Below are 27846 nucleotides of genomic sequence, written 5' to 3' on the forward strand. Positions count from 1 at the left end.
CTACATCATGCCCCATTGTTGCTAAAAAGTACATAGATGGGTTTAGATGTGGCAAAGAACAATGTCACTGGCAGGTTCAGAAGGTAATTCTTTGGCTGTAAAACACTTTGAGACATCCAACGTTCATGGAAAGTGCTATAGAAATGCCAACCTTTCTTTCTTTTCTGGACACAGTTCGAGTATTGAAGGAAAAGAGCTGGCATTTCTACAACTTTTCAAAACCTCTAGACGGTCCAAAGCATTCTACAACCAACAAAGGACTTTTTTTGAAGTGTAGTCATTGCTGTAAACTAGGAAATGTGGCAGCTATTTTGTGCACAGTAAGCTCCCACAAATGCTAACCTGATCAGAGCCAGATAATCTGTTTCAGTTGATTGAGGGTTAAATATTGGCCAGGGCACTGGGGAGAACCCCCCCCCCCCACTGCTCTTCTTAGAAATAGTGTCATGGAACCTTTTGTGGTCACCTGAGGCAGCAAATTAGGCCTCCGTTTAGCATCGCATCTGAAAGATGGCACGTCCAACAGAACAGCACTCCCTCAGTACTGCACAGGAATAACAGCCTGGATCACATGCTCAAGTCTCTGGGTTTAGGCTTGAACCTATGGCCTGAATCAGAGGTGAGAATGCCAGCCATTGAGCCACACCTCACTACTGAGTATATTCACAGGTTGGAACAACAGCTTGCATTTATATAGCACCACTAACGTAGTAAAACATCCCAAGGCTCTTCACAGGAGCGATTATCAAAGAAAATTTGACACTGAACCACCTAAAAAGATATTAGAGGACAGGTGTTCAAAAAGGCGTGGTCATAGGGTAGGTTTTAAGGAACATCTTAAAAGGGGAGAAAGAGGCGGAGAGGTTTAGGGAGGGAATTTTAGAGCTTAGGGTCCAGGCAGTCACTTATGTTGGAGTGGTTAAGATTGGGGTTGCTCAAGAGACCAGAATTGGAGGAGCATTGGAGATCTCGGAGCATTATAGGGCTGGAGAGATAGGTACGGGGGGTTTGAAACTACAGAGAGATTTGAAAACAAGGATGAGAATTTTAAAACTGAGCCATTGCTGGACTGGGAGCCAAAGTAGGTTGAAGATCCCTCAAAGCCTGTCCACCATCTACAAGCACAAGTCAGGCGTGCACAGTAGCAGCAGTGTGGACCATCCATAAGATGCACTGCAGCAACTCGTCTGCCAAATCCATGACCTCTACCACCTTGACAGGCAAGGGCAGCAGGAACCTGGAAACACCACCACCTGCTAGTTCCCCTCACTAAGACTAAAGTCCCCCCACCACTAGAACTCAAACTGACCTTATATCTTTCAGGTTAACATTCAACAATATTATAAATTTAAAATGTTCCTTTCTTACCATGAACTAGTCTTGTGCCATCAGCTATGCCTATTAAGAATGTGACAGGATGAGACACTTTCTGATGCTTGTTTTTTCGATTTCCCACTTTCCCTTTCTCTGCACGACCATAAGAGTGGATTTTGCCAGATGACACTACAAGTACGAGTGTGTGATAGCTGTAAAACATAACATCCGGTTACACTACCGTGGGAAACCACGTTCACAGTCATGTTCTGTTGATTCACCACGATGTTTAACAGGGCCTCTTAAACCAAGAGGTAGAGTCTGCACATGGATCAGAAATAGTCATCAAAAAGGAGAGCGATTGATTGTGGAGTGGTTAGAAGTTTGGAGTTGTTGCTTTGCTTCATTTGTAGAGGAAAACAAGACTTTTAAAACATGGTCACTGTTGTTCACTGATTTTAACATGAGATGCATAGATGTAATCCAAATAACTTAATTCCATCTTCAACCCTCAATCAGATCGATAGGTCGACTTAAATTGCTAATGGTTGCATTCATGCGAGTAGCTGGATTGCTGACTGCTCCCTGAGATACCTGCACTCTTCTGATTCTAGCCTCTTCTCCATCTGTGATTTCCCCTCTTTCATCAATTGATGGCCTGGGCCTTAGGGTCAGGAATTTCCTCCTTAAACATCTCCACTTCTCTCTCTCTCCTCCCTTAATTGTCTCCTTAAAACCTATCTCCTTTATCGAGTTCCTGGCCAGCTTTCCTGATATGACTTCATCTAGTTTGGTATCAAATTTTATTTGATAATGTTTCTGTGAAGCTCCTTGAGACATATTGCTATGTTAAAGGTGCTATATAAATGTTGTTGTTGAATCAATGTGAAAAATCCTGTCATTTAAAACGTTGGTGAGTTACAGCCCAGACCATTTAGGCTTGTGTTTTCTGTGTTCTTTTATATTAAAGTCAAAATACACTTCACTTAAAACTGGCCCCGCCCTCAGAACTGACCCCACCCACAGAACTGACCCCGCCCTCAGAACTGACCCCACCCACAGGACTAACCCCGCCCACAGAACTGACCCACCCACAGAACAAACCCCACCCACAGAACTGACCCCACCCACAGGACTAACCCCGCCCACAGAACTGACCCACCCGCAGGACAAACCCCACCCACAGAACTGAACCCACCCACAGAACTGACCCCACCCACAGAACTAACCCCGCCCACAGAATTGACCCCACCCACAGAACTGACCCCACCCACAGAACTGACCCCGCCCACAGAACTGACCCCACCCACAGAACTGAACCCACCCACAGAACTAACCCCACCCACAAAACTGACCCCACCCACAGAACTGAACCCACCCACAGAACAAACCCCACCCACAGAACTGACCCCACCCACAGAACTGACCCCGCCCACAGAACTGACCCCGCCCACAGAACTGACCCCACCCACAGAACTGAACCCACCCACAGAACTGAACCCACCCACAGAACTGACCCCGCCCACTGAACTGAACCCACCCACAGAACTGAACCCACCCACAGAACTGACCCCGGTCACAGAACTGAACCCACCTGCAGAATTGACCCCGCCCACAGAATTGCCCCCCCCACAGGACTGAGACCGCCCACAAAACCAATCCTGCCTGCAGAATCGAACCCACCCACAGAACTGACCCCGCGCACAGAACTAACCCCGCCCAGAGAATTGACTCCACCCACAGAACTGGCCCCACCTATAAAGCTCTTGGGACAGAAACAAATATATATTCAGCCAGAGACACCTAGAATTAGAAGCGCACGAGCTGTTAAATAAGGATCCTTACTACCTCTTCCTAGCATACTCCCTCTGCTGGTACATGTGTGTACGGTAGCCTCAAGTGGACAAAACGCACAACATAATTTTTAATACACTAATTGCCCACAGAACAGGCCTCGCTTAGGTTGAATTAGTGGTGATGCTGAGTTTCTGCTGGTTGCACAAGGTTCAGAAAGGGTTATCAAATTTTGCTTGTTTCTTGCAACAATTAGACACCAACTGCTTTTAAAACTTAGGAATTAAAGCTTTTTTAAGTGAATGGGATCAACTTGTTGAATACAGAGCACAAAGCAGTAAAAATTTGCAGAGAGCGAGGGAGGGACAAGCATCCTTAAATCAGTTTGCACACAATTCAGATTGAAGAAGCCACTTGCTGCTGTTAAAACAGATGCATTAATGAATTAATTAATAATTAATTATTAGAAGTAATTAATTAATTAAAGTAATTTCAATCAATCGGATGACCCCTTGTGAAGCTGTAAAGACAGGGCAGGGGGCCAGTAAAATGTTTGCAGAGAGACTGAAAGAGAGAAAAGTGACTGACACCTTCGATTCTCAGCCCTGCTCTAAAGGAGACGTCTCTTCAATGATTTTTTTCTTTTTATTGGACTTTTCACCAGATACTCGCCACCCGATCGATTCTGTCCCCAGTCACTAACCAATCACAGGGGTTTGCTGTATTCTGCTCTACATTCAGAGTTATGCAAATATGTTTGGATGGAACCTCAAAGCAGAACTTCAAATGGGAAAAGTGATGCCATTTTCTGCACCTTTTTTGGAAATTTGTTCAAGGGATGTGGGTGTCGCTGGCTAGGCCAGCATTTATTGCCCGTCCCTAATTGCCCTTGCTCAGAGGGCATTTAAGAGTCAACCACGTTGCTGTGGGTCTGGAGTCACGTGTAGTCCAGACCGGGTAAGGACAGCAGATTTCCTTCCCTAAAGGATATTGGTGACCCAGATGGGTTTTTACAACAATCAGCAAATTCCTAAGCCCCCTCCCCCAAGGGGAATTCCCTCCAATGGTCCCTCCCCTTTGCACCCAAATCCTTTTGCCAACTACAAATGAAAGCCCTTTTGCGTATCTTTAATTTGGTGTGTTATCAGCTTACCTCCCACATGCTATCTGAGACACTTTACTCCCGAGTAGCTCAGCGACCAGGCGCGGTTCGATCTCATCACTTTTTGTGTTGTGTCCAAGTTGTCCATAGCTCCCAGATCCACAGGTAAAAACATGTCCATCCTAGAAGGGATACAACATTCATGTATCGCCTTTAATGTGGTAAAATGCCCCGGCCGCCTCACAGGAGTGACCATCAAACACAACCTGATACTGGGCCGGGGGAGGAGGTTCTCTGGGCTCCTGGGGTGGGAGGCTGGGGGGCTGGGGGTTTGGGGGTTTGGGGGGCCGGGGGGCTGGGGGTTTGGGGGGCTGGGGGTTTGGGGGTTTGGGGGGCTGGGGGGCTGGGGGTTTGGGGGTTTGGGGGTTTGGGGGGCCGGGGGGCTGGGGGTTTGGGGGGCTGGGGGGCTGGGGGTTTGGGGGGCTGGGGGATTTGGGGGCTGAGGTTTGGGGGTTTGGGGGGCCGGGGGCTGGGGGTTTGGGGGGCTGGGGGTTTGGGGGGCTGGGGGTTTGGGGGGCTGGGGGTTTGGGGGTTTGGGGGGCCGGGGGTTTGGGGGGCCGGGGGGCTGGGGGGCTGGGGGTTTGGGGGGCTGGGGGGCTGGGGGTTTGGGGGGCTGGGGGTTTGGGGGGCCGGGGGGCTGGGGGGCTGGGGGTTTGGGGGGCTGGGGGTTTGGGGGGCATTGGGCCTGTCAAATATCAGGGATGGGACTCCCCTGTGCAGCCCCACCAAGGAGGCAGGCAGACAGTTTGCAGAATTAAAGGCCCCTATTAAGGGCCATTCCACAGACCTGCCAGCATCTTGCAGCAGCCTGGGATGGTTGGGGGGGAGGGGGGTGGGGGGGTGGAGAGTTGTGGGGGGAGTGGAGAGTTGTGGGGGGGGTGGAGAGTTGTGGGGGGAGTGGAGAGTTGCGGGGGGGGTGGAGAGTTGTGGGGGGGGTGGAGAGTTGTGGGGGGGGTGGAGAGTTGTGGGGGGGGTGGAGAGTTGTGGGGGGGGTGGAGAGTTGTGGGGGGTGTGGAGAGTTGTGGGGGGGTGGAGAGTTGTGGGGGGGTGGAGAGTTGTGGGGGGGGGGGTGGAGAGTTGTGGGGGGAGTGGAGAGTTGCGGGGGGGGTGGAGAGTTGTGGGGGGGTGGAGAGTTGTGGGGGGGTGGAGAGTTGTGGGGGGGGGGGTGGAGAGTTGTGGGGGGGTGGAGAGTTGTGGGGGGGGTTGGAGAGTTGTGGGGGGGGTGGAGAGTTGTGGGGGGGTGGAGAGTTGTGGGGGGGTGGAGAGTTGTGGGGGGGGGGGTGGAGAGTTGTGGGGGGGGTGGAGAGTTGTGGGGGGGGTTGGAGAGTTGTGGGGGGGGTGGAGAGTTGTGGGGGGGGTGGAGAGTTGTGGGGGGAGTGGAGAGTTGTGGGGGGGTGGAGAGTTGTGGGGGGGTGTGGAGAGTTGTGGGGGGGTGGAGAGTTGTGGGGGGGGGGTGGAGAGTTGTGGGGGGGTGGAGAGTTGTGGGGGGGTTGGAGAGTTGTGGGGGGGGGGTGGAGAGTTGTGGGGGGGGGGTGGAGAGTTGTGGGGGGGTGGAGAGTTGTGGGGGGGGTGTGGAGAGTTGTGGGGGGGGTTGGAGAGTTGTGGGGGGGGGGGTGGAGAGTTGTGGGGGGGGTGGAGAGTTGTGGGGGGGGTTGGAGAGTTGTGGGGGGGGGGTGGAGAGTTGTGGGGGGGTTGGAGAGTTGTGGGGGGGGGTGGAGAGTTGTGGGGGGGGGGTGGAGAGTTGTGGGGGGGTGGAGAGTTGTGGGGGGGTGTGGAGAGTTGTGGGGGGGTTGGAGAGTTGTGGGGGGGGGGGTGGAGAGTTGTGGGGGGGGGGGTGGAGAGTTGTGGGGGGGTTGGAGAGTTGTGGGGGGGGGGTGGAGCGTTGTGGGGGGGTGGAGAGTTGTGGGGGGGTGGAGAGTTGTGTGGGGGGGGGGTGGAGAGTTGTGTGGGGGGGGGTGGAGAGTTGTGGGGGGGGGTGGAGAGTTGTGGGGGGGTGGAGAGTTGTGGGGGGGGGGGGTGGAGAGTTGTGGGGGGGTGGAGAGTTGTGGGGGGGGTTGGAGAGTTGTGGGGGGGTGGAGAGTTGTGGGGGTGTGTGGAGAGTTGTGGGGGGGTGGAGAGTTGTGGGGGGGTGGAGAGTTGTGGGGGGGTGTGGAGAGTTGTGGGGGGGGGAGAGTTGTGGGGGGGGGTTGGAGAGTTGCGGGGGGGGGGTGGAGAATTGCGGGGGGGGGGTGGAGAGTTGTGGGGGGGGTTGGAGAGTTGTGGGGGGGTTTGGAGAGTTGTGTGGGGGGGTGGAGAGTTGTGGGGGGGGTGGAGAGTTGTGGGGGGGGGTGGAGAGTTGTGGGGGGGGTGGAGAGTTGTGGGGGGGGCTGGAGAGTTGTGGGGGGGGTGGAGAGTTGTGGGGGGGGTGGAGAGTTGTGGGGGGGTGGAGAGTTGTGGGGGGGGTTGGAGAGTTGTGGGGGGGGTTGGAGAGTTGTGGGGGGGTGGAGAGTTGTGGGGGGGGGGTGGAGAGTTGTGGGGGTGTGGAGAGTTGTGGGGGGGGTTGGAGAGTTGTGGGGGGGTGGAGAGTTGTGGGGGGGGGGTGGAGAGTTGTGGGGGGGTTGAGAGTTGTGGGGGGGTTTGGAGAGTTGTGTGGGGGGGTGGAGAGTTGTGGGGGGGGTGGAGAGTTGCGGGGGGGGTGGAGAGTTGTGGGGGGGGTTGGAGAGTTGTGTGGGGGGGTGGAGAGTTGTGGGGGGGGTGGAGAGTTGCGGGGGGAGTGGAGAGTTGTGGGGGGGGTGGAGAGTTGTGGGGGGGGTGGAGAGTTGTGGGGGGGGTTGGAGAGTTGTGGGGGGGTGGAGAGTTGTGGGGGTGTGTGGAGAGTTGTGGGGGTGTGGAGAGTTGTGGGGGGGTGGAGAGTTGTGGGGGGGGTGGAGAGTTGTGGGGGGGTGTGGAGAGTTGTGGGGGGGGGGAGAGTTGTGGGGGGGGGTTGGAGAGTTGCCGGGGGGGGGTGGAGAATTGTGGGGGGGGGGTGGAGAGTTGTGGGGGGGGTTGGAGAGTTGTGGGGGGGTTTGGAGAGTTGTGTGGGGGGGTGGAGAGTTGTGGGGGGGGGTGGAGAGTTGTGGGGGGGGGGTGGAGAGTTGTGGGGGGGGTGGAGAGTTGTGGGGGGGGGGTGGAGAGTTGTGGGGGGGGTGGAGAGTTGTGGGGGGGGGTGGAGAGTTGCGGGGGGGGTGGAGAGTTGTGGGGGGGTTTGGAGAGTTGTGTGGGGGGGTGGAGAGTTGTGGGGGGGGTGGAGAGTTGCGGGGGGGTTGGAGAGTTGTGGGGGGGTTTGGAGAGTTGTGTGGGGGGGTGGAGAGTTGTGGGGGGGTTGGAGAGTTGTGGGGGGGGGTGGAGAGTTGTGGGGGGGGTGGAGAGTTGTGGGGGGGGTGGAGAGTTGTGGGGGGGGGTGGAGAGTTGTGGGGGGATGGAGAGTTGTGGGGGGGTGGAGAGTTGCGGGGGGGTGGAGAGTTGTGGGGGGGTTTGGAGAGTTGTGTGGGGGGGTGGAGAGTTGTGGGGGGGTGGAGAGTTGTGGGGGGGTGGAGAGTTGTGGGGGGGGGGGGTGGAGAGTTGTGGGGGGGGTGGAGAGTTGTGGGGGGGGGGGTTGGAGAGTTGTGGGGGGGGTGGAGAGTTGCCGGGGGGGGTGGAGAGTTGTGGGGGGGGGGGTTGGAGAGTTGTGGGGGGTGTGGAGAGTTGTGGGGGGGGGGTGGAGAGTTGTGGGGGGGGTGGAGAGTTGTGGGGGGGGGTGGAGAGTTGTGGGGGGGCTTGGAGAGTTGTGTGGGGGGGTGGAGAGTTGTGGGGGGGGTTGGAGAGTTGTGTGGGGGCGTGGAGAGTTGTGGGGGGTGGAGAGTTGTGGGGGGTTGGAGAGTTGTGTGGGGGGGGTTGGAGAGTTGTGGGGGGGGGTGGAGAGTTGTGGGGGGGGTGGAGAGTTGTGGGGGGGGGTGGAGAGTTGTGGGGGGGGTGGAGAGTTGTGGGGGGTGTTGGAGAGTTGTCGGGGGGGGGGGTTGGAGAGTTGTGGGGGGGTTGGAGAGTTGTGGGGGGGGGTGGAGAGTTGTGGGGGGTGTGGAGAGTTGTGGGGGGGTTGGAGAGTTGTGGGGGGGGGTGGAGAGTTGTGGGGGGTTTGGAGAGTTGTGGGGGGGGGTGGAGAGTTGTGGGGGGGTTGGAGAGTTGTGGGGGGGGGTGGAGCGTTGTGGGGGGGGGTGGAGAGTTGTGGGGGGGGTGGAGAGTTGTGGGGGGTGTTGGAGAGTTGTCCGGGGGGGGGTTGGAGAGGTGTGTGGGGGGGGTGGAGAGTTGTGGGGGGGGTGGAGAGTTGCCGGGGGGGGTGGAGAGTTGTGGGGGGTGTTGGAGAGTTGTGGGGGGGGTGGAGAGTTGCCGGGGGGGGTGGAGAGTTGTGGGGGGGGGGGTGGAGAGTTGTGGGGGGGGGGTTGGAGAGTTGTGGGGGGGTTGGAGAGTTGTGGGGGGGTTGGAGAGTTGTGGGGGGGTTGGAGAGTTGTGGGGGGTGTGGAGAGTTGTGGGGGGGGTTGGAGAGTTGTGGGGGGTGTGGAGAGTTGTGGGGGGTGTGGAGAGTTGTGGGGGGTGTGGAGAGTTGTGGGGGGGGTGGAGAGTTGTGGGGGGGGTGGAGAGTTGTGGGGGGGGGTGGAGAGTTGTGGGGGGGGTGGAGAGTTGCGGGGGGGGTGGAGAGTTGTGGGGGGGGGGTGGAGAGTTGTGGGGGGGGGTGGAGAGTTGTGGGGGGGGGTGGAGCGTTGTGGGGGGGGTGGAGAGTTGTGGGGGGTGTGGAGAGTTGTGGGCGGTGTGGAGAGTTGTGGGGGTGTGGAGAGTTGTGGGGGGGGGAGAGTTGTGGGGGTGTGGAGAGTTGTGGGGGGGGGTGGAGAGTTGTGGGGGTGTGGAGAGTTGTGGGGGTGTGGAGAGTTGTGGGGGGGGGGTGGAGAGTTGTGGGGGGGGGTTGGAGAGTTGTGGGGGGTGTGGAGAGTTGTGGGGGGGTGTGGAGAGTTGTGGGGGGTGTGGAGAGTTGTGGGGGGGGTGGAGAGTTGTGGGGGGGTGGAGAGTTGTGGGGGGTGTGGAGAGTTGTGGGGGGGTGTGGAGAGTTGTGGGGGTGTGGAGAGTTGTGGGGGGGGGTTGGAGAGTTGCCGGGGGGGGGTGGAGAATTGTGGGGGGGCTTGGAGAGTTGTGGGGGGGGTGGAGAGTTGTGGGGGGGTGGAGAGTTGTGGGGGGGTGGAGAGTTGTGGGGGGGGTGGAGAGTTGTGGGGGGGGTGGAGAGTTGTGGGGGGGGTGGAGAGTTGCGGGGGGGGGTGGAGAGTTGTGGGGGGGGGTGGAGAGTTGTGGGGGGGGTGGAGAGTTGCCGGGGGGGGTCTCAAGGGGCAAATTCCCACAGAGCCACAGACTCCAAGTTATAAAGAGGCAGTAGCTGGCAGGGAAAGCAGCCCCCATGGCCCCAACAAACCCTCTCTCCACCCCCACCCCAGAGGGATTCCTCCTCTGACCCTCAGCCCTTGCATTTTTCAATGTTTTCATCTCACCTGTCCTGTCTCCCCCAGGTCACCCACCTGTCCTGTCTCCCCCAGGTCGCCCACCTGTCCTGTCTCCCCCTGGTCACCCACCTGTCCTGTCTCCCCCAGGTCGCCCACCTGTCCTGTCTCCCCCAGGTCACCCACCTGCCTCCGGAGGCGCTGCTGAGGCTTCAAAGGTGCCGGCCCTTCTGATTGGTCAATAGGCCTGCAGGTGCCCAATGAGGAGGACGCCTGTGGTAAAGTCACTGGGCCGGTCCTGCTGCCGGCAAGTGCAGGCTTGGGACCCACCTTTTACCCCAATATCAGAGTTCCGAAGACTGTGGTAAAATATAACCCATTTAGGGCAGATGATCAAAAGTTTGGTCAGAGGCAGGTTTTAAGGAGCATCTTGAAGGAGCAGAGACAGGGAGGCGGAAAGATTTACAGAGAGAATTCCAGAGCACTGTATAACAAAGTCACTGCTTCTGCAATAATTTCATAAACTCACCAAATGTGTGATGCCACAAATAAATCATTGAGCAGGCGGCTTTCTCCTGGAGGGTGTCGAGTTTCTTGAGTGTTGTGGGAGCTGCACTCATTCAGGCAAGTGGGGGGTATTCCATCACACTCCTGACTTGTGCCTTGTAGATGATGGACAGGTTTTGGGGAGTCAGGAGGTGGGTTACTCGTGGCATGTATCCTAGCCTCTGATTTGCACTTGTAGCCACAGTATTTATATGGCTAGTCCAGTTCAGTTTCTGGTCAATGGTAACCCCCAGGATGTTGATGGCAGGGGATTCAGAGATGGTAATGCCATTGAATGTCAAGGGGCAATGGTTGGATTCTCTCTTGTTGGAGATGGTCATTGCCTGACACTTGTGTGGTGTGAATGTTACTTGCCACTTGTCAGCCCAAGCCTGGATATCGTCCAGGTCTTGCTGCATTTGGACACGGACTGCTTCAGTATCTGAGGAGTTGCAAATGGTGCTGAACATTGTGCAATCATCAGCGAACATCCCCACTTCTGACCTTATGATGGAAGGAAGGTCATTGATGAAGCAACTGAAGATGGTTGGGCCTATGGTCTTAGATGGTGCTCATCTAAGTGTCTCACGAGGACAGAGCATGAATACCTCAGATCCTCTGGCAATAATTGACTTGTTTGATAGATTATATCTAAAAATAATCCAACGGATCTCAGTGGGTAGCGCTCTTGCCTCCAAGTCAGAGGTCCATAGGTTTGAGCCCCACTCTAGAGACTTCTGCAGGAAATCTAAGCTGTTATACCCAGTGTGTTACTGAGGCAGTGCTGCACTGTTGAGGGCACAGTCTTTATGGCTGGGACATTAATCAGAGGCTCTTCCTGCTTCTCAGGTGGACATAAACAATCCCATGACACTATTTATTCCACAATTATCAATTTAACATTTCAGCTGGTCACCTATCATATTGCTATTTGAGAATTACTGCAAAAAGAGACCTGCTGTTGAGGTTTATCATCTTGCACTCATTAGGACAAACACAAGAATGCCAAATTTCAAAGGCAACAACAATTTATACTGCATGAGAAAAGGGTGCTGATTGGTTGGTAAATTGGCTCTGATTGGTCATGCCCGATAAATTGTTTTGTACATTGCTATTTGTGGGATCTTGCTGTGCGAAAGTTGGCTGTGCCGCGTTTCCTACATTGCTCTGTTTGCTGTAAAACGCTTAGAAATGTCCTGAGAAGCACCTTAGAAATGCAACTGTTAAAAAATGTACTGAATTGCAATTAAATTTTGTTGTATTTCAAGATCAAACCTTAGTCAACAGGGCAGTGTGTTGTGCTCCACAAGAAATGTAGACTATCTTCTTACACTCTAACTGCTTTACATACGTGGGAAGATGACGAGCTGTGATTAAAAAAGAGGAATAACCCTTTAGTGCTCTATTTTCAACACATATGCAATTAAAATATTACACATGGGCAAAAGAGATAGCACACAGTGCACTTAACAATAGGGTTGCCAACTCTGCTCAGATGCATTCCTGGAGGTTTTAACAAATGTCCATTCACCGCCAACCATCTGCCCCAACAGACCTGCCATTGGTTGGCACACATGTCCATCATCACCAGGCCCCACCTTACCATTGCCAATTCATTCCCCGATTGGCTGATTCCTATCTGTTAATCAAACAGACTTTAATCCACCAATCCCCCACCTCAAATCCGCTGGGTGGATTTGTGAAGCATCTTGGGGTGTTTCATGACGCTGAAGGTTTCCATGCAACTTTTACAGTTTGCACAGAGCAGACATTAACTTTTATAAAACTGCATGCTTGCAATACACAAATAAATAGAGAGCACAGGACAAAACTGCCCACCCAGTAATTGGCAAAAGCACCAGGGGCAACATGAAGAAAACCCTTATTTTTATGCAGGGATCTGGAATTCACTGTCGGAGATGGTGATGGTGGCAGAATCACTCGTGGTTTTCAAAAGGGATAAAAGCAAAATACTGCGGATGCTGGAAATCTGAAACTAAAACAGAAAATGCTGGAAAAACTCAGCAGGTCCGGCAGCATCTGCAGGGAGAGAGGGACAGAGTTAACATTTCAAGTCCATATGACTCTTCTTCAGAGCTAAAGAGAAATGGAAAAGTGAAGAAATATTTAATTATATTTCCACTTCTCTTCAGCTCTTAAGAAGAGTCATATGGACTCAAAATGTTAATTCTGTCTCTCTCTCCGCAGATGCTGCCAGACCCGCTGAGTTTTTCCAGAATTTTCTGTTTTTGTTCTCAAAAGGGAATGGGACAATTATCTGGAGATAAAACGTTTACAGGGCTATGGGGGGGGGGGGCAGGGGAAGCAAGCTAATAGGATGAGCTGAGTTGATCTTGCAGAGAGCCAGCATGGGCATGATGGGAAGAATGGCCTCCTTCTGTGCTGTAACCATTCTATGGATGTTGGGCATCTGCTTTGCCTTAAGTAGCAATTCATTCTGAAAGCCACAATTTACTTGTTTATGCTGAGCTTCAGCTGCTGTTCCCTATTTTACCACCAGAGGGAGAGCTGTTATTGACTCTGCACTGGGGCGACTGACCTGGAGTGGCAGTAACAACAACTTGCATTTATATAGCACCATTTACATAGTAAAGCATCCCAAGGCAGTTCACAGGAGTTAACTATCATACAAAATTTGATGCCGGGCCATAACAGGAGACATTAGGTCCAATAACCAAATATTGGTCGAAAAGGGAGGTTTTAAAGAACATCTTAAAGAGGGGAAGAGGGAGGTAAAGAAGTGGAGAGGTTTAGGGAGGGAATTCCAGATCTTAATGCCTCATAATCTGAAGGCACAGCCATTAATTGAAATCGGAGCCGCACAGGAGGCTAGAATTGAAGGAGGGCAGATATCTTGGAGGGTTGTAGGGCTGGGCGGGGGGGAGATTACAGAGATAGGGAGGGGCAAGGTGATGGAGGCATTTGAAACCAAGAACGAGAATTTTAAATTCGAGGTATTTCTAGACCAGTGTAGGTCAGTGAGCACAAGGGTGGTGGTGGGTGGGGGGTGGTGGTGGTGGGTGGGGGGTGGTGGTGGTGGGTGGTGGGGGGGTGGGTGGTGGTGGTGGTGGTGGGGGGGCGCGTGGTGGTGGTGGGGGGGGTGGGTGGTGGGTAGTGGTGGGTGGTGAGTGGTGGTGTGGGGGGGGTGGGTGGTGGTGGGTGGTGGGGGTGGTGGTGGGGTGGGTGGGGGTGGTGGTGGTGGGGGGGTGGGTGGGGGGGTGGGTGGTGGGTGGGGGGTGGTGGTGGTGGGTGGGGGGTGGTGGTGGTGGGTGGTGGGGGGGTGGGTGGTGGTGGTGGTGGGTGGGGGGCGCGTGGTGGTGGTGGGGGGGGTGGGTGGTGGGTAGTGGTGGGTGGTGAGTGGTGGTTGTGGGGGGGGGTGGGTGGTGTTGGGTGGTGGTGGTGGGGGGGGCGTGGTGGTGGTGGGGGGGGTGGGTGGTGGGTGGGGGTGGGTGGGGGTGGTGGTGGGGGGGTGGGTGGTGGGTGGGGGTGGTGGGTGGGGGTGTGTGGTGGTGGTGGGTGGGGGTGGTGGGTGGGGGTGGGTGGGGGTGGTGGGTGGGGGTGTGTGGTGGTGGTGGGTGGGGGGGTGGGTGGGGGGGTGGGTGGTGGTGGGTGGTGGGGGGGGTGGGTGGGGGGGTGGGCGGTGGGTGGTGGGTGGTGGGGGGGGTGGTGGGGGGGTGGTGGTTGGTGGGTGGTGGGTGGTGGGGGTGGGTGGTGGTGGGGGGGTGGAGGTGGGTGGTGGGGGTGGGGGTGGTGGTGGGGGGTGGGTGGTGGGTGGTGGGGGGTGGGTGGTGGTGGGTGGTGGGGTGGGTGGTGAGTGGTGGGGGGGTGGGTGGGGGGGGTGGGTGGTGGGTGGTGGTGGTGGTGGGGGGGGTGGGTGGTGGGTGGTGGGGGGTGGGTGGTGGGTGTTGGGGGTGTGGTGGGGTGGTGGGGGTGGGTGGTGGGTGGTGGGGGGGGTTGGTGGGGGGGGGTGGGTGGTGGGTGGTGGGGGGGTGGTGGTGGGGGGTGGGTGGTGGTGGGTGGTGGTGGGGTTGGTGGTGGGTGGGTGGTGGTGGGGGGGGTGGTGGGGGTGGTGGTGGGTGGGTGGTGGTGGGGGGGTGGGTGGTGGGGGTGGGGGTGGGTGGTGGTGGGTGGTGGGGGGGGTGGGTGGTGGTGGGTGGTGGGGGTTGGGGTGGTGGTGGGGGTGGGGGGGGTGGGTGGTGGGTGGTGGGGGGGGTGGGTGGTGGGTGGTGGGGGGTGGGGGTGGGGGGGGTGGGTGGTGGTGGGTGGTGGTGGGGGTGGTGGGGGGGTAGTGGTGGTGGGGGGGGTGGGTGGTGGGGGTGGTGGTGGTGGGGGGGTGGTGGTGGGTGGTGGTGGTGGGTGGTGGTGGGGGTTGGTGGTGGTGGGTGGTGGTGGGGGTGGTGGGGGTGGTGGTGGGGGTTGGTGGTGGTGGGGGGGTGGGTGGTGGTGGGTGGTGGTGGGGGTGGTGGTGGGGGTTGGTGGTGGTGGGTGGTGGTGGGGGTGGTGGTGGGGGGGTAGTGGTGGTGGGGGGGGTGGGTGGTGGGGGTGGTGGTGGTGGGGGGGGTGGTGGTGGGTGGTGGGGGTGGGGGGGTGGTGGTGGGTGGTGGTGGGTGGTGGGTGGTGGGGGTGGTGGTGGGGGGGGTGGGGGGGTGGGTGTTGGGTGGTGGGTGGTGGTGGGGGTGGTGGGGGTGGTGGTGGGGGGGCTGGGGGGTGGGTGGTGGGGGGTGGTGGTGGGGGGGGGGGGTGGGTGGTGGGTGGTGGGGGTGGTGGGGGGGGGTGGTGGTGGGGGTGGTGGTGGTGGGGGGGTGGGTGGTGGGGGGGTGGGTGGTGGGGATGATGGTGGGGGGGGTTGGTGGGTGGGGGTGGGTGGTGGGGGTGGGGGTGGGTGGTGGGTGGGGGTGGTGGGTGGGGGTGGGTGGGGGTGGTGGGTGGGGGTGGGTGGTGGGGGGGGTGGGTGGGGGGGTGGGTGGTGGGGGGGTGGGTGGGGGGGTGGGGTGGTGGGTGGTGGGGGGGTGGGTGGGGGGGTGGGTGGTGGTGGGTGGTGGGGGGGTGGGTGGGGGGGGGGGGTGGTGGGTGGTGGGGGGGTGGGTGGGGGGGTGGGTGGTGGTGGGTGGTGGGGGGGTGGGTGGGGGGGTGGGCGGTGGGTGGTGGTGGTGGTGGGGGGGGTGGGTGGTGGGTGGTGGGGGTGGTGGTGGGGGGGGTGGGTGGTGGGTGGTGGGGGGGTGGTGGGGGGGTGGTGGTTGGTGGGTGGTGGGTGGTTGGTGGGGTGGTGGTGGGGGGGTGGAGGTGGGTGGTGGGGGTGGGGGTGGTGGTGGGGGGTGGGTGGTGGTGGGTGGTGGTGGGGGTGGTGGTGGTGGGGGGGTGGTGGTGGGGGGGTGGTGGGTGTGGTGGTGGTGGGGGTGTGGGTGGTGGGTGGTGGGGGGTGGGTGGTGGTGGGTGGTGGGGTGGGTGGTGAGTGGTGGGGGGGGTGGGTGGGGGGGGTGGGTGGTGGGTGGTGGTGGTGGTGGGGGGGGTGGGTGGTGGGTGGTGGTGGTGGTGGGGGGGGTGGGTGGTGGGTGGTGGGGGGGTGGGTGGTGGGTGGTGGGGGGGTGGTGGGGGGGGTGGGGGTGGGTGGTGGGTGGTGGGGGGGGTTGGTGGGGGGGGTGGGTGGTGGGTGGTGGGGGGGTGGTGGTGGGTGGTGGGGGTGGGGGTGGTGGTGGGGGGGTGGGTGGTGGGGGTGGGGGTGGGTGATGGTGGGTGGTGGTGGGGTTGGTGGTGGGTGGGTGGTGGTGGGGGGGTGGTGGGGGTGGTGGTGGGTGGGTGGTGGTGGGGGGGTGGGTGGTGGGGGTGGGGGTGGGTGATGGTGGGTGGTGGGGGTTGGGGTGGTGGTGGGGGTGGGGGGGGGTGGGTGGTGGGTGGTGGGGGGGTGGGTGGTGGGTGGTGGGGGTGGGGGTGGGGGGGGTGGGTGGTGGGGGTGGTGGTGGTGGGGGGGGTGGGTGGTGGTGGGTGGTGGTGGGGGTGGTGGTGGGGGTTGGTGGTGGTGGGTGGTGGTGGGGGTGGTGGTAGGGGGGTAGTGGTGGTGGGGGGGGTGGGTGGTGGGGGTGGTGGTGGTGGGGGGGTGGTGGTGGGTGGTGGGGGTGGGGGGGTGGTGGTGGGTGGTGGTGGGTGGTGGTGGGTGGTGGGTGGTGGGGGTGGTGGTGGGGGGGGTGGGGGGTGGGTGTTGGGTGGTGGGTGGTGGTGGGGGTGGTGGGGGTGGTGGTGGGGGGGCTGGGGGGTGGGTGGTGGGGGTGGTGGTGGGGGGGGGGTGGGTGGTGGGTGGTGGGGGTGGTGGGGGGGTGGTGGTGGGGGTGGTGGTGGTGGGGGTGGGGGGGTGGTGGTGGGTGGTGGTGGGTGGTGGTGGGTGGTGGGGGTGGTGGTGGGGGGGGTGGGGGGTGGGTGGTGGGTGGTGGGTGGTGGTGGGGGGGTGGGGGGTGGTGGTGGGTGGGGGTGGGTGGTGGGGGTGGTGGTGGGGGGGGTGGGGGGTGGGTGGTGGGTGGTGGGTGGTGGTGGGGGGGTGGGGGGTGGTGGTGGGTGGTGGTGGGTGGTGGTGGGTGGTGGGGGTGGTGGTGGGGGTGGTGGTGGTGGGGGTGGGGGGGTGGTGGTGGGTGGTGGTGGGTGGTGGTGGGTGGTGGGGGTGGTGGTGGGGGGGGTGGGGGGTGGGTGGTGGGTGGTGGGTGGTGGTGGGGGGGTGGGGGGTGGTGGTGGGTGGGGGTGGGGGTGGTGGTGGGGGGGGTGGGTGGTGGTGGTGGTGGGGGTGGTGGTGGGTGGTGGGTGGTGGTGGTGGGTGGTGGGTGGTGGGGGTGGTGGTGGGGGGGGTGGGTGGTGGTGGTGGGTGGTGGGTGGTGGGGGTGGTGGTGGGGGGGGTGGGGGGTGGGTTTTGGGTGGTGGGTGGTGGTGGGGGTGGTGGGGGTGGTGGTGGGGGGGCTGGGGGGTGGGTGGTGGGGGTGGTGGTGGGGGGGGGGGGTTGGTGGTGGGTGGTGGGGGTGGTGGGGGGGGTGGTGGTGGGGGGGTGGTGGTGGTGGGGGGTGGGTGGTGGGGATGATGGTGGGTGGTGGTGGGTGGGGGTGGGGGTGGTGGTGGTGGGGGGGGTGGTGGTGGGTGGTGGGGGTGGGGGGGTGGTGGTGGGTGGTGGTGGGTGGTGGTGGGTGGTGGTGGGTGGTGGTGGGGGGGTGGGGGGTGGTGGTGGGTGGGGGTGGGGGTGGTGGTGGGGGGGGGTGGGTGGTGGTGGTGGTGGGAGTGGTGGTGGGTGGTAGTGAGTGGTGGTGGTGGTGGGGGGGTGGTGGTGGTGGGGGGGTGGGTGGTGGGGATGATGGTGGGTGGTGGTGGGTGGGGGTGGGGGTGGTGGTGGTGGGGGGGGTGGTGGTGGGTGGTGGGGGTGGTGGTGGGTGGTGGGGGTGGGTGGGTGGTGGTGGGTGGTGGTGGGTGGTGGGGGTGGTGGTGGGTGGTGGTGGGGGGGTGGGGGGTGGTGGTGGGTGGGGGTGGGGGTGGTGGTGGGGGGGGGTGGGTGGTGGTGGTGGTGGGAGTGGTGGTGGGTGGTGGTGAGTGGTGGTGGGTGGTGGTTGGTGGGGGTGGTGGTGGGGGGGGTGGGGGGTGGGTGGTGGGTGGTGGGTGGTGGTGGGGGTGGTGGGGGTGGTGGTGGGGGGGGTGGGGTTGGGTGGTGGGTGGTGGGTGGTGGGGGTGGTGGGGGTGGTGGTGGGTAGTGGGTGGTGGTGGTGGGTGGGGGGGTGGGTGGTGGTGGGGGGGTGGGGGTGGGGGGTGGGGGTGGTTTATGGGGCGTTGGTGACGGGTGAATGGGACTAAATGCCAGTTAGGATATGGGCAGCAGTGTTTGGGATGAGCTCTATGGCATCGGTGTGACCCCGGAACTGGAAAGAAACAAGTGTGGAGATGAAGGAAGCGAGTTTTAATTCCCTTACTTTTCGTGTCACCCAGCCCCAGCTGTCCGCAATTGTTCCTCCCCCAACCAAACACTGCCCCGGAGTGCGAGAGAGCAAAGCTGTGTGTTCCTCCTGCCGCAATCTGAGCCACAGGGATTCCAGTCAGTGCCACCACACACTGGGGTCTGAGCACATGGTGACCAGCTCTGCCAAGACCCAGCTGGTCTCCGACGTTCTGTCCCCAGGCAAAGACTTGACCACCTTACAGCAGAAATGAAAGAGAAGAGTTTGTTAGAGTCACTCAAAAAATAAATCTCACTTCGATGAGCTTTGGCTGCTTCTCTCTCGTAGGGCAATTCAGAGATCGCAGCCACGTTATGATGTGAGCTATAGCTCAATGGGGAGCGCTGCTTCCCTACCCACCACCCACAGAGCCAAAAGGTTATGGGTTCAAGACCCACTCCAGAAGCTTGAATATGTGATCTAAGCTAGTAGTCCCTGTACAGTACTGAGGAAGATCTAGGCTGTCAAAAGCACTCTCTTCTGAATGATGTGTTAAACCAAGAGCCTTTCTACAATTTCATGTCAATGTTGACTGATTGGTATTAGTGGGAACTTGCTGTCTGCAAATTGGCTACTGCATCAACAGTGATTCCATTTCAAAAGTATTTCACTGGCTGTAAAATACTTTGTGAGATCCTGAGGTTGCAAAAGATGCTGTAGAAATCTGAGATAAAAACAGAAAGTGCTGGGAAAAACTCAGCAGGTCTGGCAGCATCTGTGGAGAGAGGGACAGAGTTAATGTTTCAAGTCTGTATGACTCTTCTGTAGAAATCTAAGTCTGTCTTTTTTTCTACTGAATCTGCTTCCACCACTCTTTGAGGCAACTTATTCAAGATCATAAGAACTCACTGTCTGAAACAAAATCTCATCTCCTCCTCTGCTTCTTTTCCCAATTACCTTAAATCTATGTCTTCTGGTTACCAACCCCCCCCCCACCCTCCATCCCCCACCACTGCAAGTACAATCCCAGCTTCTCCAATCCCTGCACATAACTTACCCCTGTTACAGCAGTGGGTATTATTCAAAATAATTTTGTGAGTGAGCATGGGTCAGGATGTGGGACTGTGGTGTTATTGCTCTTTGTTCCTTCTACCTCATGATGTTCGAAGCTATAAGCAGCCTCCCAAAGTTACTCCCACAATGTACTGTGAATAGAGCAGAATGGTGAATCCTCGACATTTCAGTTAATGCTAGCACATTGTTTTATTCATTCAAGGGAAGTGAGTATCACTGGCTAGGCCAGCATTTATTGCCCATCCCTATTTGCCCTTGAGAAGGTGGTGGTGAGCTGCCTTCTTGAACCGCTGCAGTCCATGCGGTGTAGATACACCCACAGTTCTGTTAGGGAGGAAGTTCCAGGATTTTGACCCAGCGACAATGAAGGAACGGCCTATGTATTTCCAAGTCAGGATGGTGAGTGATAAAGTTCTGAAGAAGAGTCATACGGACTCAATACGTTAACTCTTTCTCTCTCTACAGAGGCTGCCAGACCTGCTGAGTTTTTCTTGCACTTTCTGTTTTTATTTAGGATGGTGAGTGGCTTGGAGGGGAAGTTGCAGGTGTTCCCATATCTCTGCTGTCCTTGTCCTTCTAGGCGGCAGAGGTTACAGGATTGGAAGGTGCTGTCGAAGGAGCCTTGGCAAGTCTCTGCAGTGCATCTCATTGATGGTACACACTGTTGCCACTGTGGGTGGGTGGGGGAGAGACTGAATATTGAAGGTGGTGGACGGGGTGTCAATCAATGGGGCTGCTTTGTCCTGGATGGTGTCGAGATTCCTGAGTGTTATTGGAGCCACACTCATTCAGGGGATGGGGAGTATTCCATCACACTCCTGACTTGTGCATTGTAGATTCTGGACAGGCTTTGGGGAGTCAGGGGTGAATTACTCATCGCAGAATTCCCAGCCTCTCTTTTAGCCACAGTATTTATAAATCTGGTCCCATTTAGTTTCTGGTCAATGGTAACCCCCAGGATGTTGATCGTGGGAGATTCAGTGATGGTAATGCCATTGACTGTCAATGGGAGATGGTTAGATTCTCTCTTGTTGAAGATGGTCATTGTCTGGCACAAATGTTACTTGAATGTTTTCCAGGTAACCCTGTGGCCACAAACTCACTCAGTATCTGATGAATTGTGAATGGAACGGAACTGAACACTGCATTTAATCAGCGGCCATTCCCATATATGATAGGGGAAAGGTCATTGAGAAAGCAGCTGAAGATGGTTGGGCCAAGGACACGACCCTGAGGAACTCCTGCAGCGATGTCCTGGGTCGGTTGACCTCCAACAGCCACACCATCTTCCTTTTGCTAGGTATGACTCCAACCAGCAGAGAGTTCCCCACCCCCCTGCCCGATTCCCATGGACTCCAGTTTTGCTGGGGCTCCTTGATGCCACACTCGGTCAAATGTGGCCTTGATGTTAAGTGCACTTGCTCTCACCTCTGGAATTCAGTTGTTTTCTTCATGCTTGGACTATAATGAGGCCCATAGCTGAGTGATCCTGCAGAACTCAATTGCCTTGTCTTCAGGAGAAAGGTCCTTGACCTGAAACATTAACTCTGTTTCTCTCCACTGAAGCTGCCCAACCTGCTGAGTTTTTAAAATTATTTGTTGATGGGATGTGGGTAGCACTGGCCAGGCCAGCATTCATTACCCATCCCTAATTGCCCCCCTGTTTCAAGAGCACTTAAGAGTCAACAGATTGCTGTGGGTCTTGAGTCACGTGTAGGCCAGACCAGGTGCAGATTGCCTTCCCTAAAGGGCATTAGTGAACCAGATGGGTTTTTATGTCAATGGTTTCATGGTCATTATCAGACTTTTACATTCCACCAGCCTCTGCCAGGGTGGGATTTGAACCTGGGTCCCCAAAGCATTACACTGGGTCTCCAGGTTGCTAATCCAGTGACAATATCACTCCGCCACCACCTCCCCCAGCGTTTTCTGTTTCTATTTCAGATTTCCGGCATCAAAGCATTTTGCTTCTGCCTCGTCTAAATGTTCTACTTCAACTGATTCTGTTTCACTGCCCTCCTCGATCTCCAAATACATATTGGCCAGGAAGCCAGGGAATACTCGGCTACTCATCTTCGAAAATGCACCATACCACCTCTTGTCCACCTGAGGGGAGACAGGGCCTCAGTTTGACATCCTGCCTGAAAGATGGCACCTCTGACTGTGCAGCACTCCCTCAGTACGATCCAGCAGGAATTCTCAGATTCAATCAGTTCAAGGAAGTCTGTACGATGTTTCTTCCCTGTACCCTGGAGCAACAGAGACCACTGTAAAACTCCTCTTGCTTTGCTGTCTGGGATCAGCACAAACCAGTGATCAGATCCGACTTGTACCTTGTCTATGATGCTCAGTATGATTCCACCGTCCCACAAGGAATGTCAGCTTCCCTTATCTCTCTCATGCATTTTCTTTTGGGTTTTCTTACCTTTACAGAGAGCCAGTGAGTGATTGTTTCCACAGGCAACCTGAATAACGCACATCTCTGCAAAGCTTCTTAGTAACCTATGTAAATAAATAAAACCATTAATCAATTATTAACCCAAGGATAAAAGCAAAGTACTGCGGATGCTGGAAATCTAGAACAAAATATGAAGGGTCATACAGACTCGAAACGTCAACTGTATCCCTCTCCGCAGATGCTGTCAGACCTGCTGAATTTTTCCAGGTATTTTTATTTTTGTTATTAACCCAAGGATTTTATTTCAAAGCGCCTTTACACCTAAATAGCATCAGTATGTGTAAATCTGCAGTCTGTATTCTAACTTATTCGTTTATTGTCCCCATGCTTGCTGACCTACTTTGGATCCCGATTAAGCCTTGATTTTAAACTTCTCATCTTTGTGTTCAAATCCCTCCATGACCTCAGCCCTCTCTATATCTGTAATCGCCTCAAGTCCTGTGAGCCTCCTAGATCTGTTCGCCTCCAATTCTCTGTCTGCTTGTGCATCCCTGATTTTAAACGCTCCACCATTGGTAGCTGTCCCTTCAGCTGCCTGGACCCTAGCTCCTGGATTTCAATCCCTTAAAACTCTGTCTCTTTCCCTCCTTTAAGATACTACTTAGGACCAAACTTTTTGACCAAGAACTTGTCCTCATGTTAAATGTCATTCAATAATCACTCGGATGAAGCACCTTGGGATATTTTACTGTCTTTTACAGGTACCAATGATTAAGAAGAATGATAAAATGATATAAAATGTAAATAACAAGCCAATGGCAAAGGGATGACCCTAATAGGTTTCATCCTCATTGTGGCTAGGCTTTAGCAATTATCGGGGCATGGGTCTATATAGGGAACTTGGGCAGGCAAGATTAAAGCATACAATAGACCCAGACTAATCTTTTTCTGTGTCCTGGGCTCAATCAGTCCATTCCAAAGTGTGACATGATGAGCATCTGTTTAAGATATCTCTTCAGGTGTTCTTAATGCGAGGTTAGTGCAGTTTGCCTCCATTGCTTTTATATGAATATAGAAAGCACATAGGAACTGGAGGGGGCCATATGGACCCTCGAGCCTGTTCCATTGCCATTCAAAGGGATTATGAGTGCCCTGCAAATTAACTCCATAAATCCACCTTTGCCCCACATCCCCTGCAATTCATCTTGCATCGATTGCCTTTTGCGGAAGAGAGTTCCAACCTTCTACCACTCTGTGTGGGGATTGTTTCCCAACTTCACTCTCAAAAGGCTTGGCTGTAATTTTTAAACTGTGTCCCCTAGACTCCCCAACCAGTCGATATGGTTTCTTTCTACCTACCCTATCGGTTTCCCTTCATCTCTTTGAAATTTTTATCAAGTCATCTCCTAAGCTTCTAAATTTGAGAGAATTCAACTATAGTTTGTAATTTAACCCTTGAAATGCAGCTTATCAATCTGGTAAATTTGTGCTGCACTCCCTCCAGAGTCCACCCTGGTGATTCTGACGTGACCTTCACTCCAATACCACAACGTTATTCCCCTCCTTTGGGACACTAAACTCCACAAGTGAGGTTCCAAAACAAGAATTGCCCATGACTTACTGTCTCCCACAACAGAACTGATTCTTACCGTGGCACTGTGATGTTGAATGGCCTTGCATTAAGTCTGCGTTTCTTGTTCTGAAGTTTACTAAAAAACACATTCCCAGCTTCAGAGACATAGAGAATGTACGCAGTTCCACTATCCACGCTGCAAATTTTGTGCTCTTTCAACTCTTTAACCAGCTCTGAGCAGAAAAAAAGGTGAAAAATATAAGGATAGGAGGAAGTGGAACACCGTTAAATCCTGAACGTTATTCGACTTGAACCAGGAAAGGGTTAATAAGACTTTACTATCTCTTCAGATTGTAGTTAACATTAACTTTTGGCTTTGCCCGTTAAACAAGTCCCTGTTAAAAGAATGAAAGTGTAAACAGACAGGCTTACATTATTTATTTATTGATACAGAATTCAGTGGAAGATAATGGTCAGTTTGAACCATGAGCCTAAAAAATATTCCAGTAATTAATTGATAATAGGATCTGTCTGAAAAGACGACTGCAAAATACTTCATCCTTTTCAGAAGCAGAAGGTTGCTGTGTGGAAAAAATCTATTAAAACTAAAGTTAGCAAATATCCAGGGAGCAGGCAGGGGAACTCCCTTTGTTAGCAAGGTCTTGAGAAAGCACCTGCCTGAGAAAGAACAGTGCTGCTGTATTGTTGATCTCACATAAAGGCTGTTCGAAATGCGAAACTCAGAAAAGCCTCCACCTGCCCACCTCATACAGTCACTCGCCCACATAGCCATTCATTGAACAAGGGACTGTTGAGTGATGTACCATTCCTTTCACCAATCTGGTTTGTGTCTAGTTGAACCCATCCAAAGCCCTGCTGCTCACATCCTAACTCGCATCAAGTCCCGTTCACCCATCACCGCTGATCTCACTGACCTACATTGGTTCCTGGTTGGACAATGCCCCGATTTTAAAATCATCACCCTTGGTGTTTTCAAATCCTTCCATGGACACAACACCCAACCCCTCACTGAAGCCTCCGCCTATGACTCTCCGAGATCTCGGTGCTAGCTCCTCCAATTTTGTCCTCCTGTACATGCTGTAATTCTAATCACTGCACCATTGGTGGCCATGCCTTCAGCTGCTAAGTCCCTAGGCTTTGGATTTCCATCCCTAAGCCTCTCCACCTCTCCACCTCTCTCTCTCTCTCCTCCGTTAAAATACTCCTTGAAACATACCTCGTTGACCAAGCTTTTGGTCACGTATCCTGACATTTTCCCCTGTGGTTGGTTCATTGTCAACATTTTGTTTGATAATCGCTCCTGTGAAGCATCTAGGGAAAGTTACACTACATTAAAGGTGCTCAATGAATGCAAGTTGTTGTTGTAACGCATCAAGTTCCTTCCATTTATGTCTATTTCTCTCTCCTGTCACCCAGCCCACCTTGGCCAAAGCTAAGAAACACTGAAAAATCATTTTAAAACTGGATTTTTTTGACATTTTCTTTGAACATTTCTCTTTACCAGATATAAAAATAATGAAAATGGGGGGAAAAGGCTGTTTGGCTTGACAGTCCAGCAGCATCCAATTGGGTAATGAGTCGTTCTGCTTTCCAATTGGTGTAGGAAGGCCATAGGTCACAAGGATGGATGTGTTGGCCGACTAATGGCTGGAGCATTGTGGGGGATTTTGGGGCGGGGGTGGGGGCAAGTCATGTGATGAAAGCTCCAGGAATGCTTTGAGGCTAATTAAGGCCCACCCAGCAAGACGCGCACCCAGAAGCGCTCCCTGTACGGGCGGGGGGAGGGGGGGGGGGGGAGGAGGGAGAATCGGGGCCTGCACTCTCTCGTGCATGCACGCAAAAGAGCGCAGATATCTCCCTGAGGCACGGAGCTGCTGCGGGGAGGTTAGTTTGATTGTCAAAAATTTTAATAAAGAAATAGAACATTTTTAAGGCATGTCCCCTCAGGTGACAGTGTCACAGGAGCTGAGACATGTCACTGAACTTTAATAAAAAAATTTATTTGAATTATAAATCCTTCATGAAACCTCATCCCGCCCGTCGATGAGGTTTTGTGATAAATGCGAAGGCCGCCTGGGCTCTTGGCCTGCCTCCCTCCACCAACCTTAAGGTCGGACGGGCAGCTCAGTTGATTACCTTAATTAGTTTTTAAATGGCCTCACTAGGCCTTTGACAGTTCGGCGGGTGCACAGCCGACTCTGTGTGCGTGCCCGCCGAACTGGGGATCAGAGTGACACGCGGTGACATTAGGACACACGCCCGACAGCAACTGCGTGTCATTTTACACATCAGCGAGAGGGGCCCTCCACCCCCACTTGCTGACCCGCATATTCTGGCCATTCAATCACAGTTACTCCTTACTTACTCCTGCAAAGCCCTTCATGATTTTGAACACCTCTAATAAATCTCCCTCTGCTCTAAAAACAATCCCAGATTCTGCAATAATAATAATCACAGATTCTCCAGTCTCTCTACAAACCAGGCCCCTCGCACCCCTGGTGCTTTTCTTTCCGTTGCTTATTTTGAACGTTTTAAAATGCTGTTTTGGGAGGCCAAGCTCAGATAATGAAATAGTAACGGCTAAATTCAGGGATAAAGACTTTTAATTTGTGAGCAGGGAGTGATTTAAAAAGCAAAAGTAAAAATTTCAGTCAGACTGCACAGAAATTGCACACATGATCACAAATGATGAACGAAAAAAATCGCAAATGTATCTCAGAGCACAGCTTCACCACTTGAATTCAGGATGTTGTAATCCTCAGACTCTTGCCTAACACAGAATTTTCCACTTAAAAACACAGAAGTGAAATTGAAAGTGAATGCTAAGGCAGGCAGGAAAACAAAACCTGAGAATGTTTAAGTGAAACTCGCTTCCTGTAAATATTGTCTGAATAAATTCACGGCTGGCCATGCACAGACATGTGACAAGCCCTCCTCAATCGGAATTCACCAGTGAGTCTCCTTTTAGACCCTTAATTGTTTGGCTGGGAAGAGTGTGGAGGTGCCAGTGTTATCCTCAACTGAGGACATCTCACACAATCAGTTCTTTATTTCAGTGCAGTTAGTTGTGTTTGTGTGAACAAATCAGGTTAGATGTTTGTTACCTTTAACACAGAGAAAGTCCTTTTACATTAATGAATGCTTGCTATGGGGAAAACATAAGCACAATTTCTTATATTAATCCATCTAAAAGCAAATAACACAAGTATCCAGTTTTTACACGCCTTAATGTACAATAGTAAACAGTTTTCTTAACAACGCCTGGGGCAGAATTTTGACCGAGGCGTGCGGGATTGGCAGGGGTGGTCAGGGAGCCAACTGCTGCCCGCAATCGGCAGCGCACCGCGATTTCACACAATTAAGGCCCACCCAGCGTGATACGTGAGCAGCAGCGCTAAGCAGGCAGAGCGGGGGGTAGAGGAAAGGGCGAGCAGGCCTAGCATGAACTTCTCGAAGAGCGCTGAATAATCTCCCTGAGGCATGGCGCTGCCTCAGGGAGATGAAGAGATATATTGAAAACATTATTAAACAACAGAAAAATTTAATAAAACTTGTCCCTCCATGTGACTCCGGCACAGGAGCAGGGACGTGTTTTTAATAAAAAATTGAAGTTTTTATTCCATTCGTATTCCCGCCCTTGGATGAGGTTTCCAAAAAAAAATGCAAAGGCTGCTTGACCCTTTCGTCTGCCCGTTAACCATTAGATTCAATGGGCAGTGAAAAATTAAGGACAATTGATAACTTAATGGCCTTAACGGGGCTTTTGATTGTCGGCAGGCGAGCTGCTGGCTCTGGTGCATGCCCGCTGACCAAACTGTCGGCACACGCTCGGCCGACATCAACGCACATCATTTCATGTTCAGTCAGGTCAGGGGCACGCCCGTAAAAATCCTGCCCCGATAAGGATTGAAACATTTCACTAACTGCACTAACCAAGGGCATGGGGAGTGAACAGGGACTGGACTAGTTTAAAAGGGCTGGCCATAGGAATGATGGGCTGAATGGTCTCCCTCAATGCTGTGAACTTACATATCCTTGTGCCTTAGTTAAATAATTAATTAATTTCCTCGTTTGGTGACAGAATTTGTATATTTTATTGTTTCTGAATTTTCAATGCATCAGTCAATTCACTAATTGGATTATTCGATTACTTTCTAGATTTCAGATACATAAACAAATATCTTTAATTAATAGTTTATTTATGAAGACAGTCTCTGACAGAAAACAGATGTATTTCATTTACTGATTTTGTAGATTTTCTTTGAATTAATAGAAGAATTTAATTTAACACTTTTCACAACCATAGGTTGTGGAGGGGTTCACAGCTGATAGATGTACAAATAAATGAAAACCCTAATCTCACTAACCTGGCTGTCCTCGCTGCCTTTGATCGTTGATCAAAGTGTAAACTCTGCCGTTCTTCAATGCAAACACGTTGAATCGAGCTCTGCAGCATATCTGCTGAATCTCCTCATTGTCGAAGACTTCACCCAAGGTGTTGCCTTGTGAAAGTATCCCGTCCCTGCTGGCTTCTGACTCCATTTGCCTGCAGCTGAACTCCCCCCAGCGTAACA

The 27846-nt window shown here is 54.7% G+C and overlaps 1 protein-coding gene across 1 annotated transcript; it reads right to left on the bottom strand.

Annotated features, from left to right (window-relative positions):
* On the bottom strand, positions 1-27846 carry LOC121284996 (probable E3 ubiquitin-protein ligase HERC3). The gene is made up of 6 exons (XM_041201062.1): positions 27640-27846; positions 23328-23484; positions 21706-21782; positions 18243-18464; positions 11566-11657; positions 1-21 (listed from the first exon to the last, which is right to left on the bottom strand). The coding sequence occupies exons 1-6, from the start codon at positions 27812-27814 to the stop codon at positions 1-3; spliced, it is 744 nt and encodes a 247-aa protein (XP_041056996.1). The 5' UTR covers positions 27815-27846.

Source organism: Carcharodon carcharias, chromosome 1, assembly GCF_017639515.1.
Source record: "Carcharodon carcharias isolate sCarCar2 chromosome 1, sCarCar2.pri, whole genome shotgun sequence".
Lineage (NCBI taxonomy): Eukaryota > Metazoa > Chordata > Chondrichthyes > Lamniformes > Lamnidae > Carcharodon > Carcharodon carcharias.

Coding starts and splice junctions, on each gene's coding strand:
- LOC121284996 (XM_041201062.1), bottom strand. CDS start 27,814: ATGGAGTCAGAAGCCAGCAGGGACGGGATACTTTCACAAGGCAACACC. Junction 11,658..18,242: donor GGGGCTGGGTGACACGAAAA/GTAAGGGAATTA, acceptor TTTTAATCACAG/CTCGTCATCTTCCCACGTAT. Junction 22..11,565: donor ACACTGCCCTGTTGACTAAG/GTTTGATCTTGA, acceptor TGTACTTTTTAG/CAACAATGGGGCATGATGTA.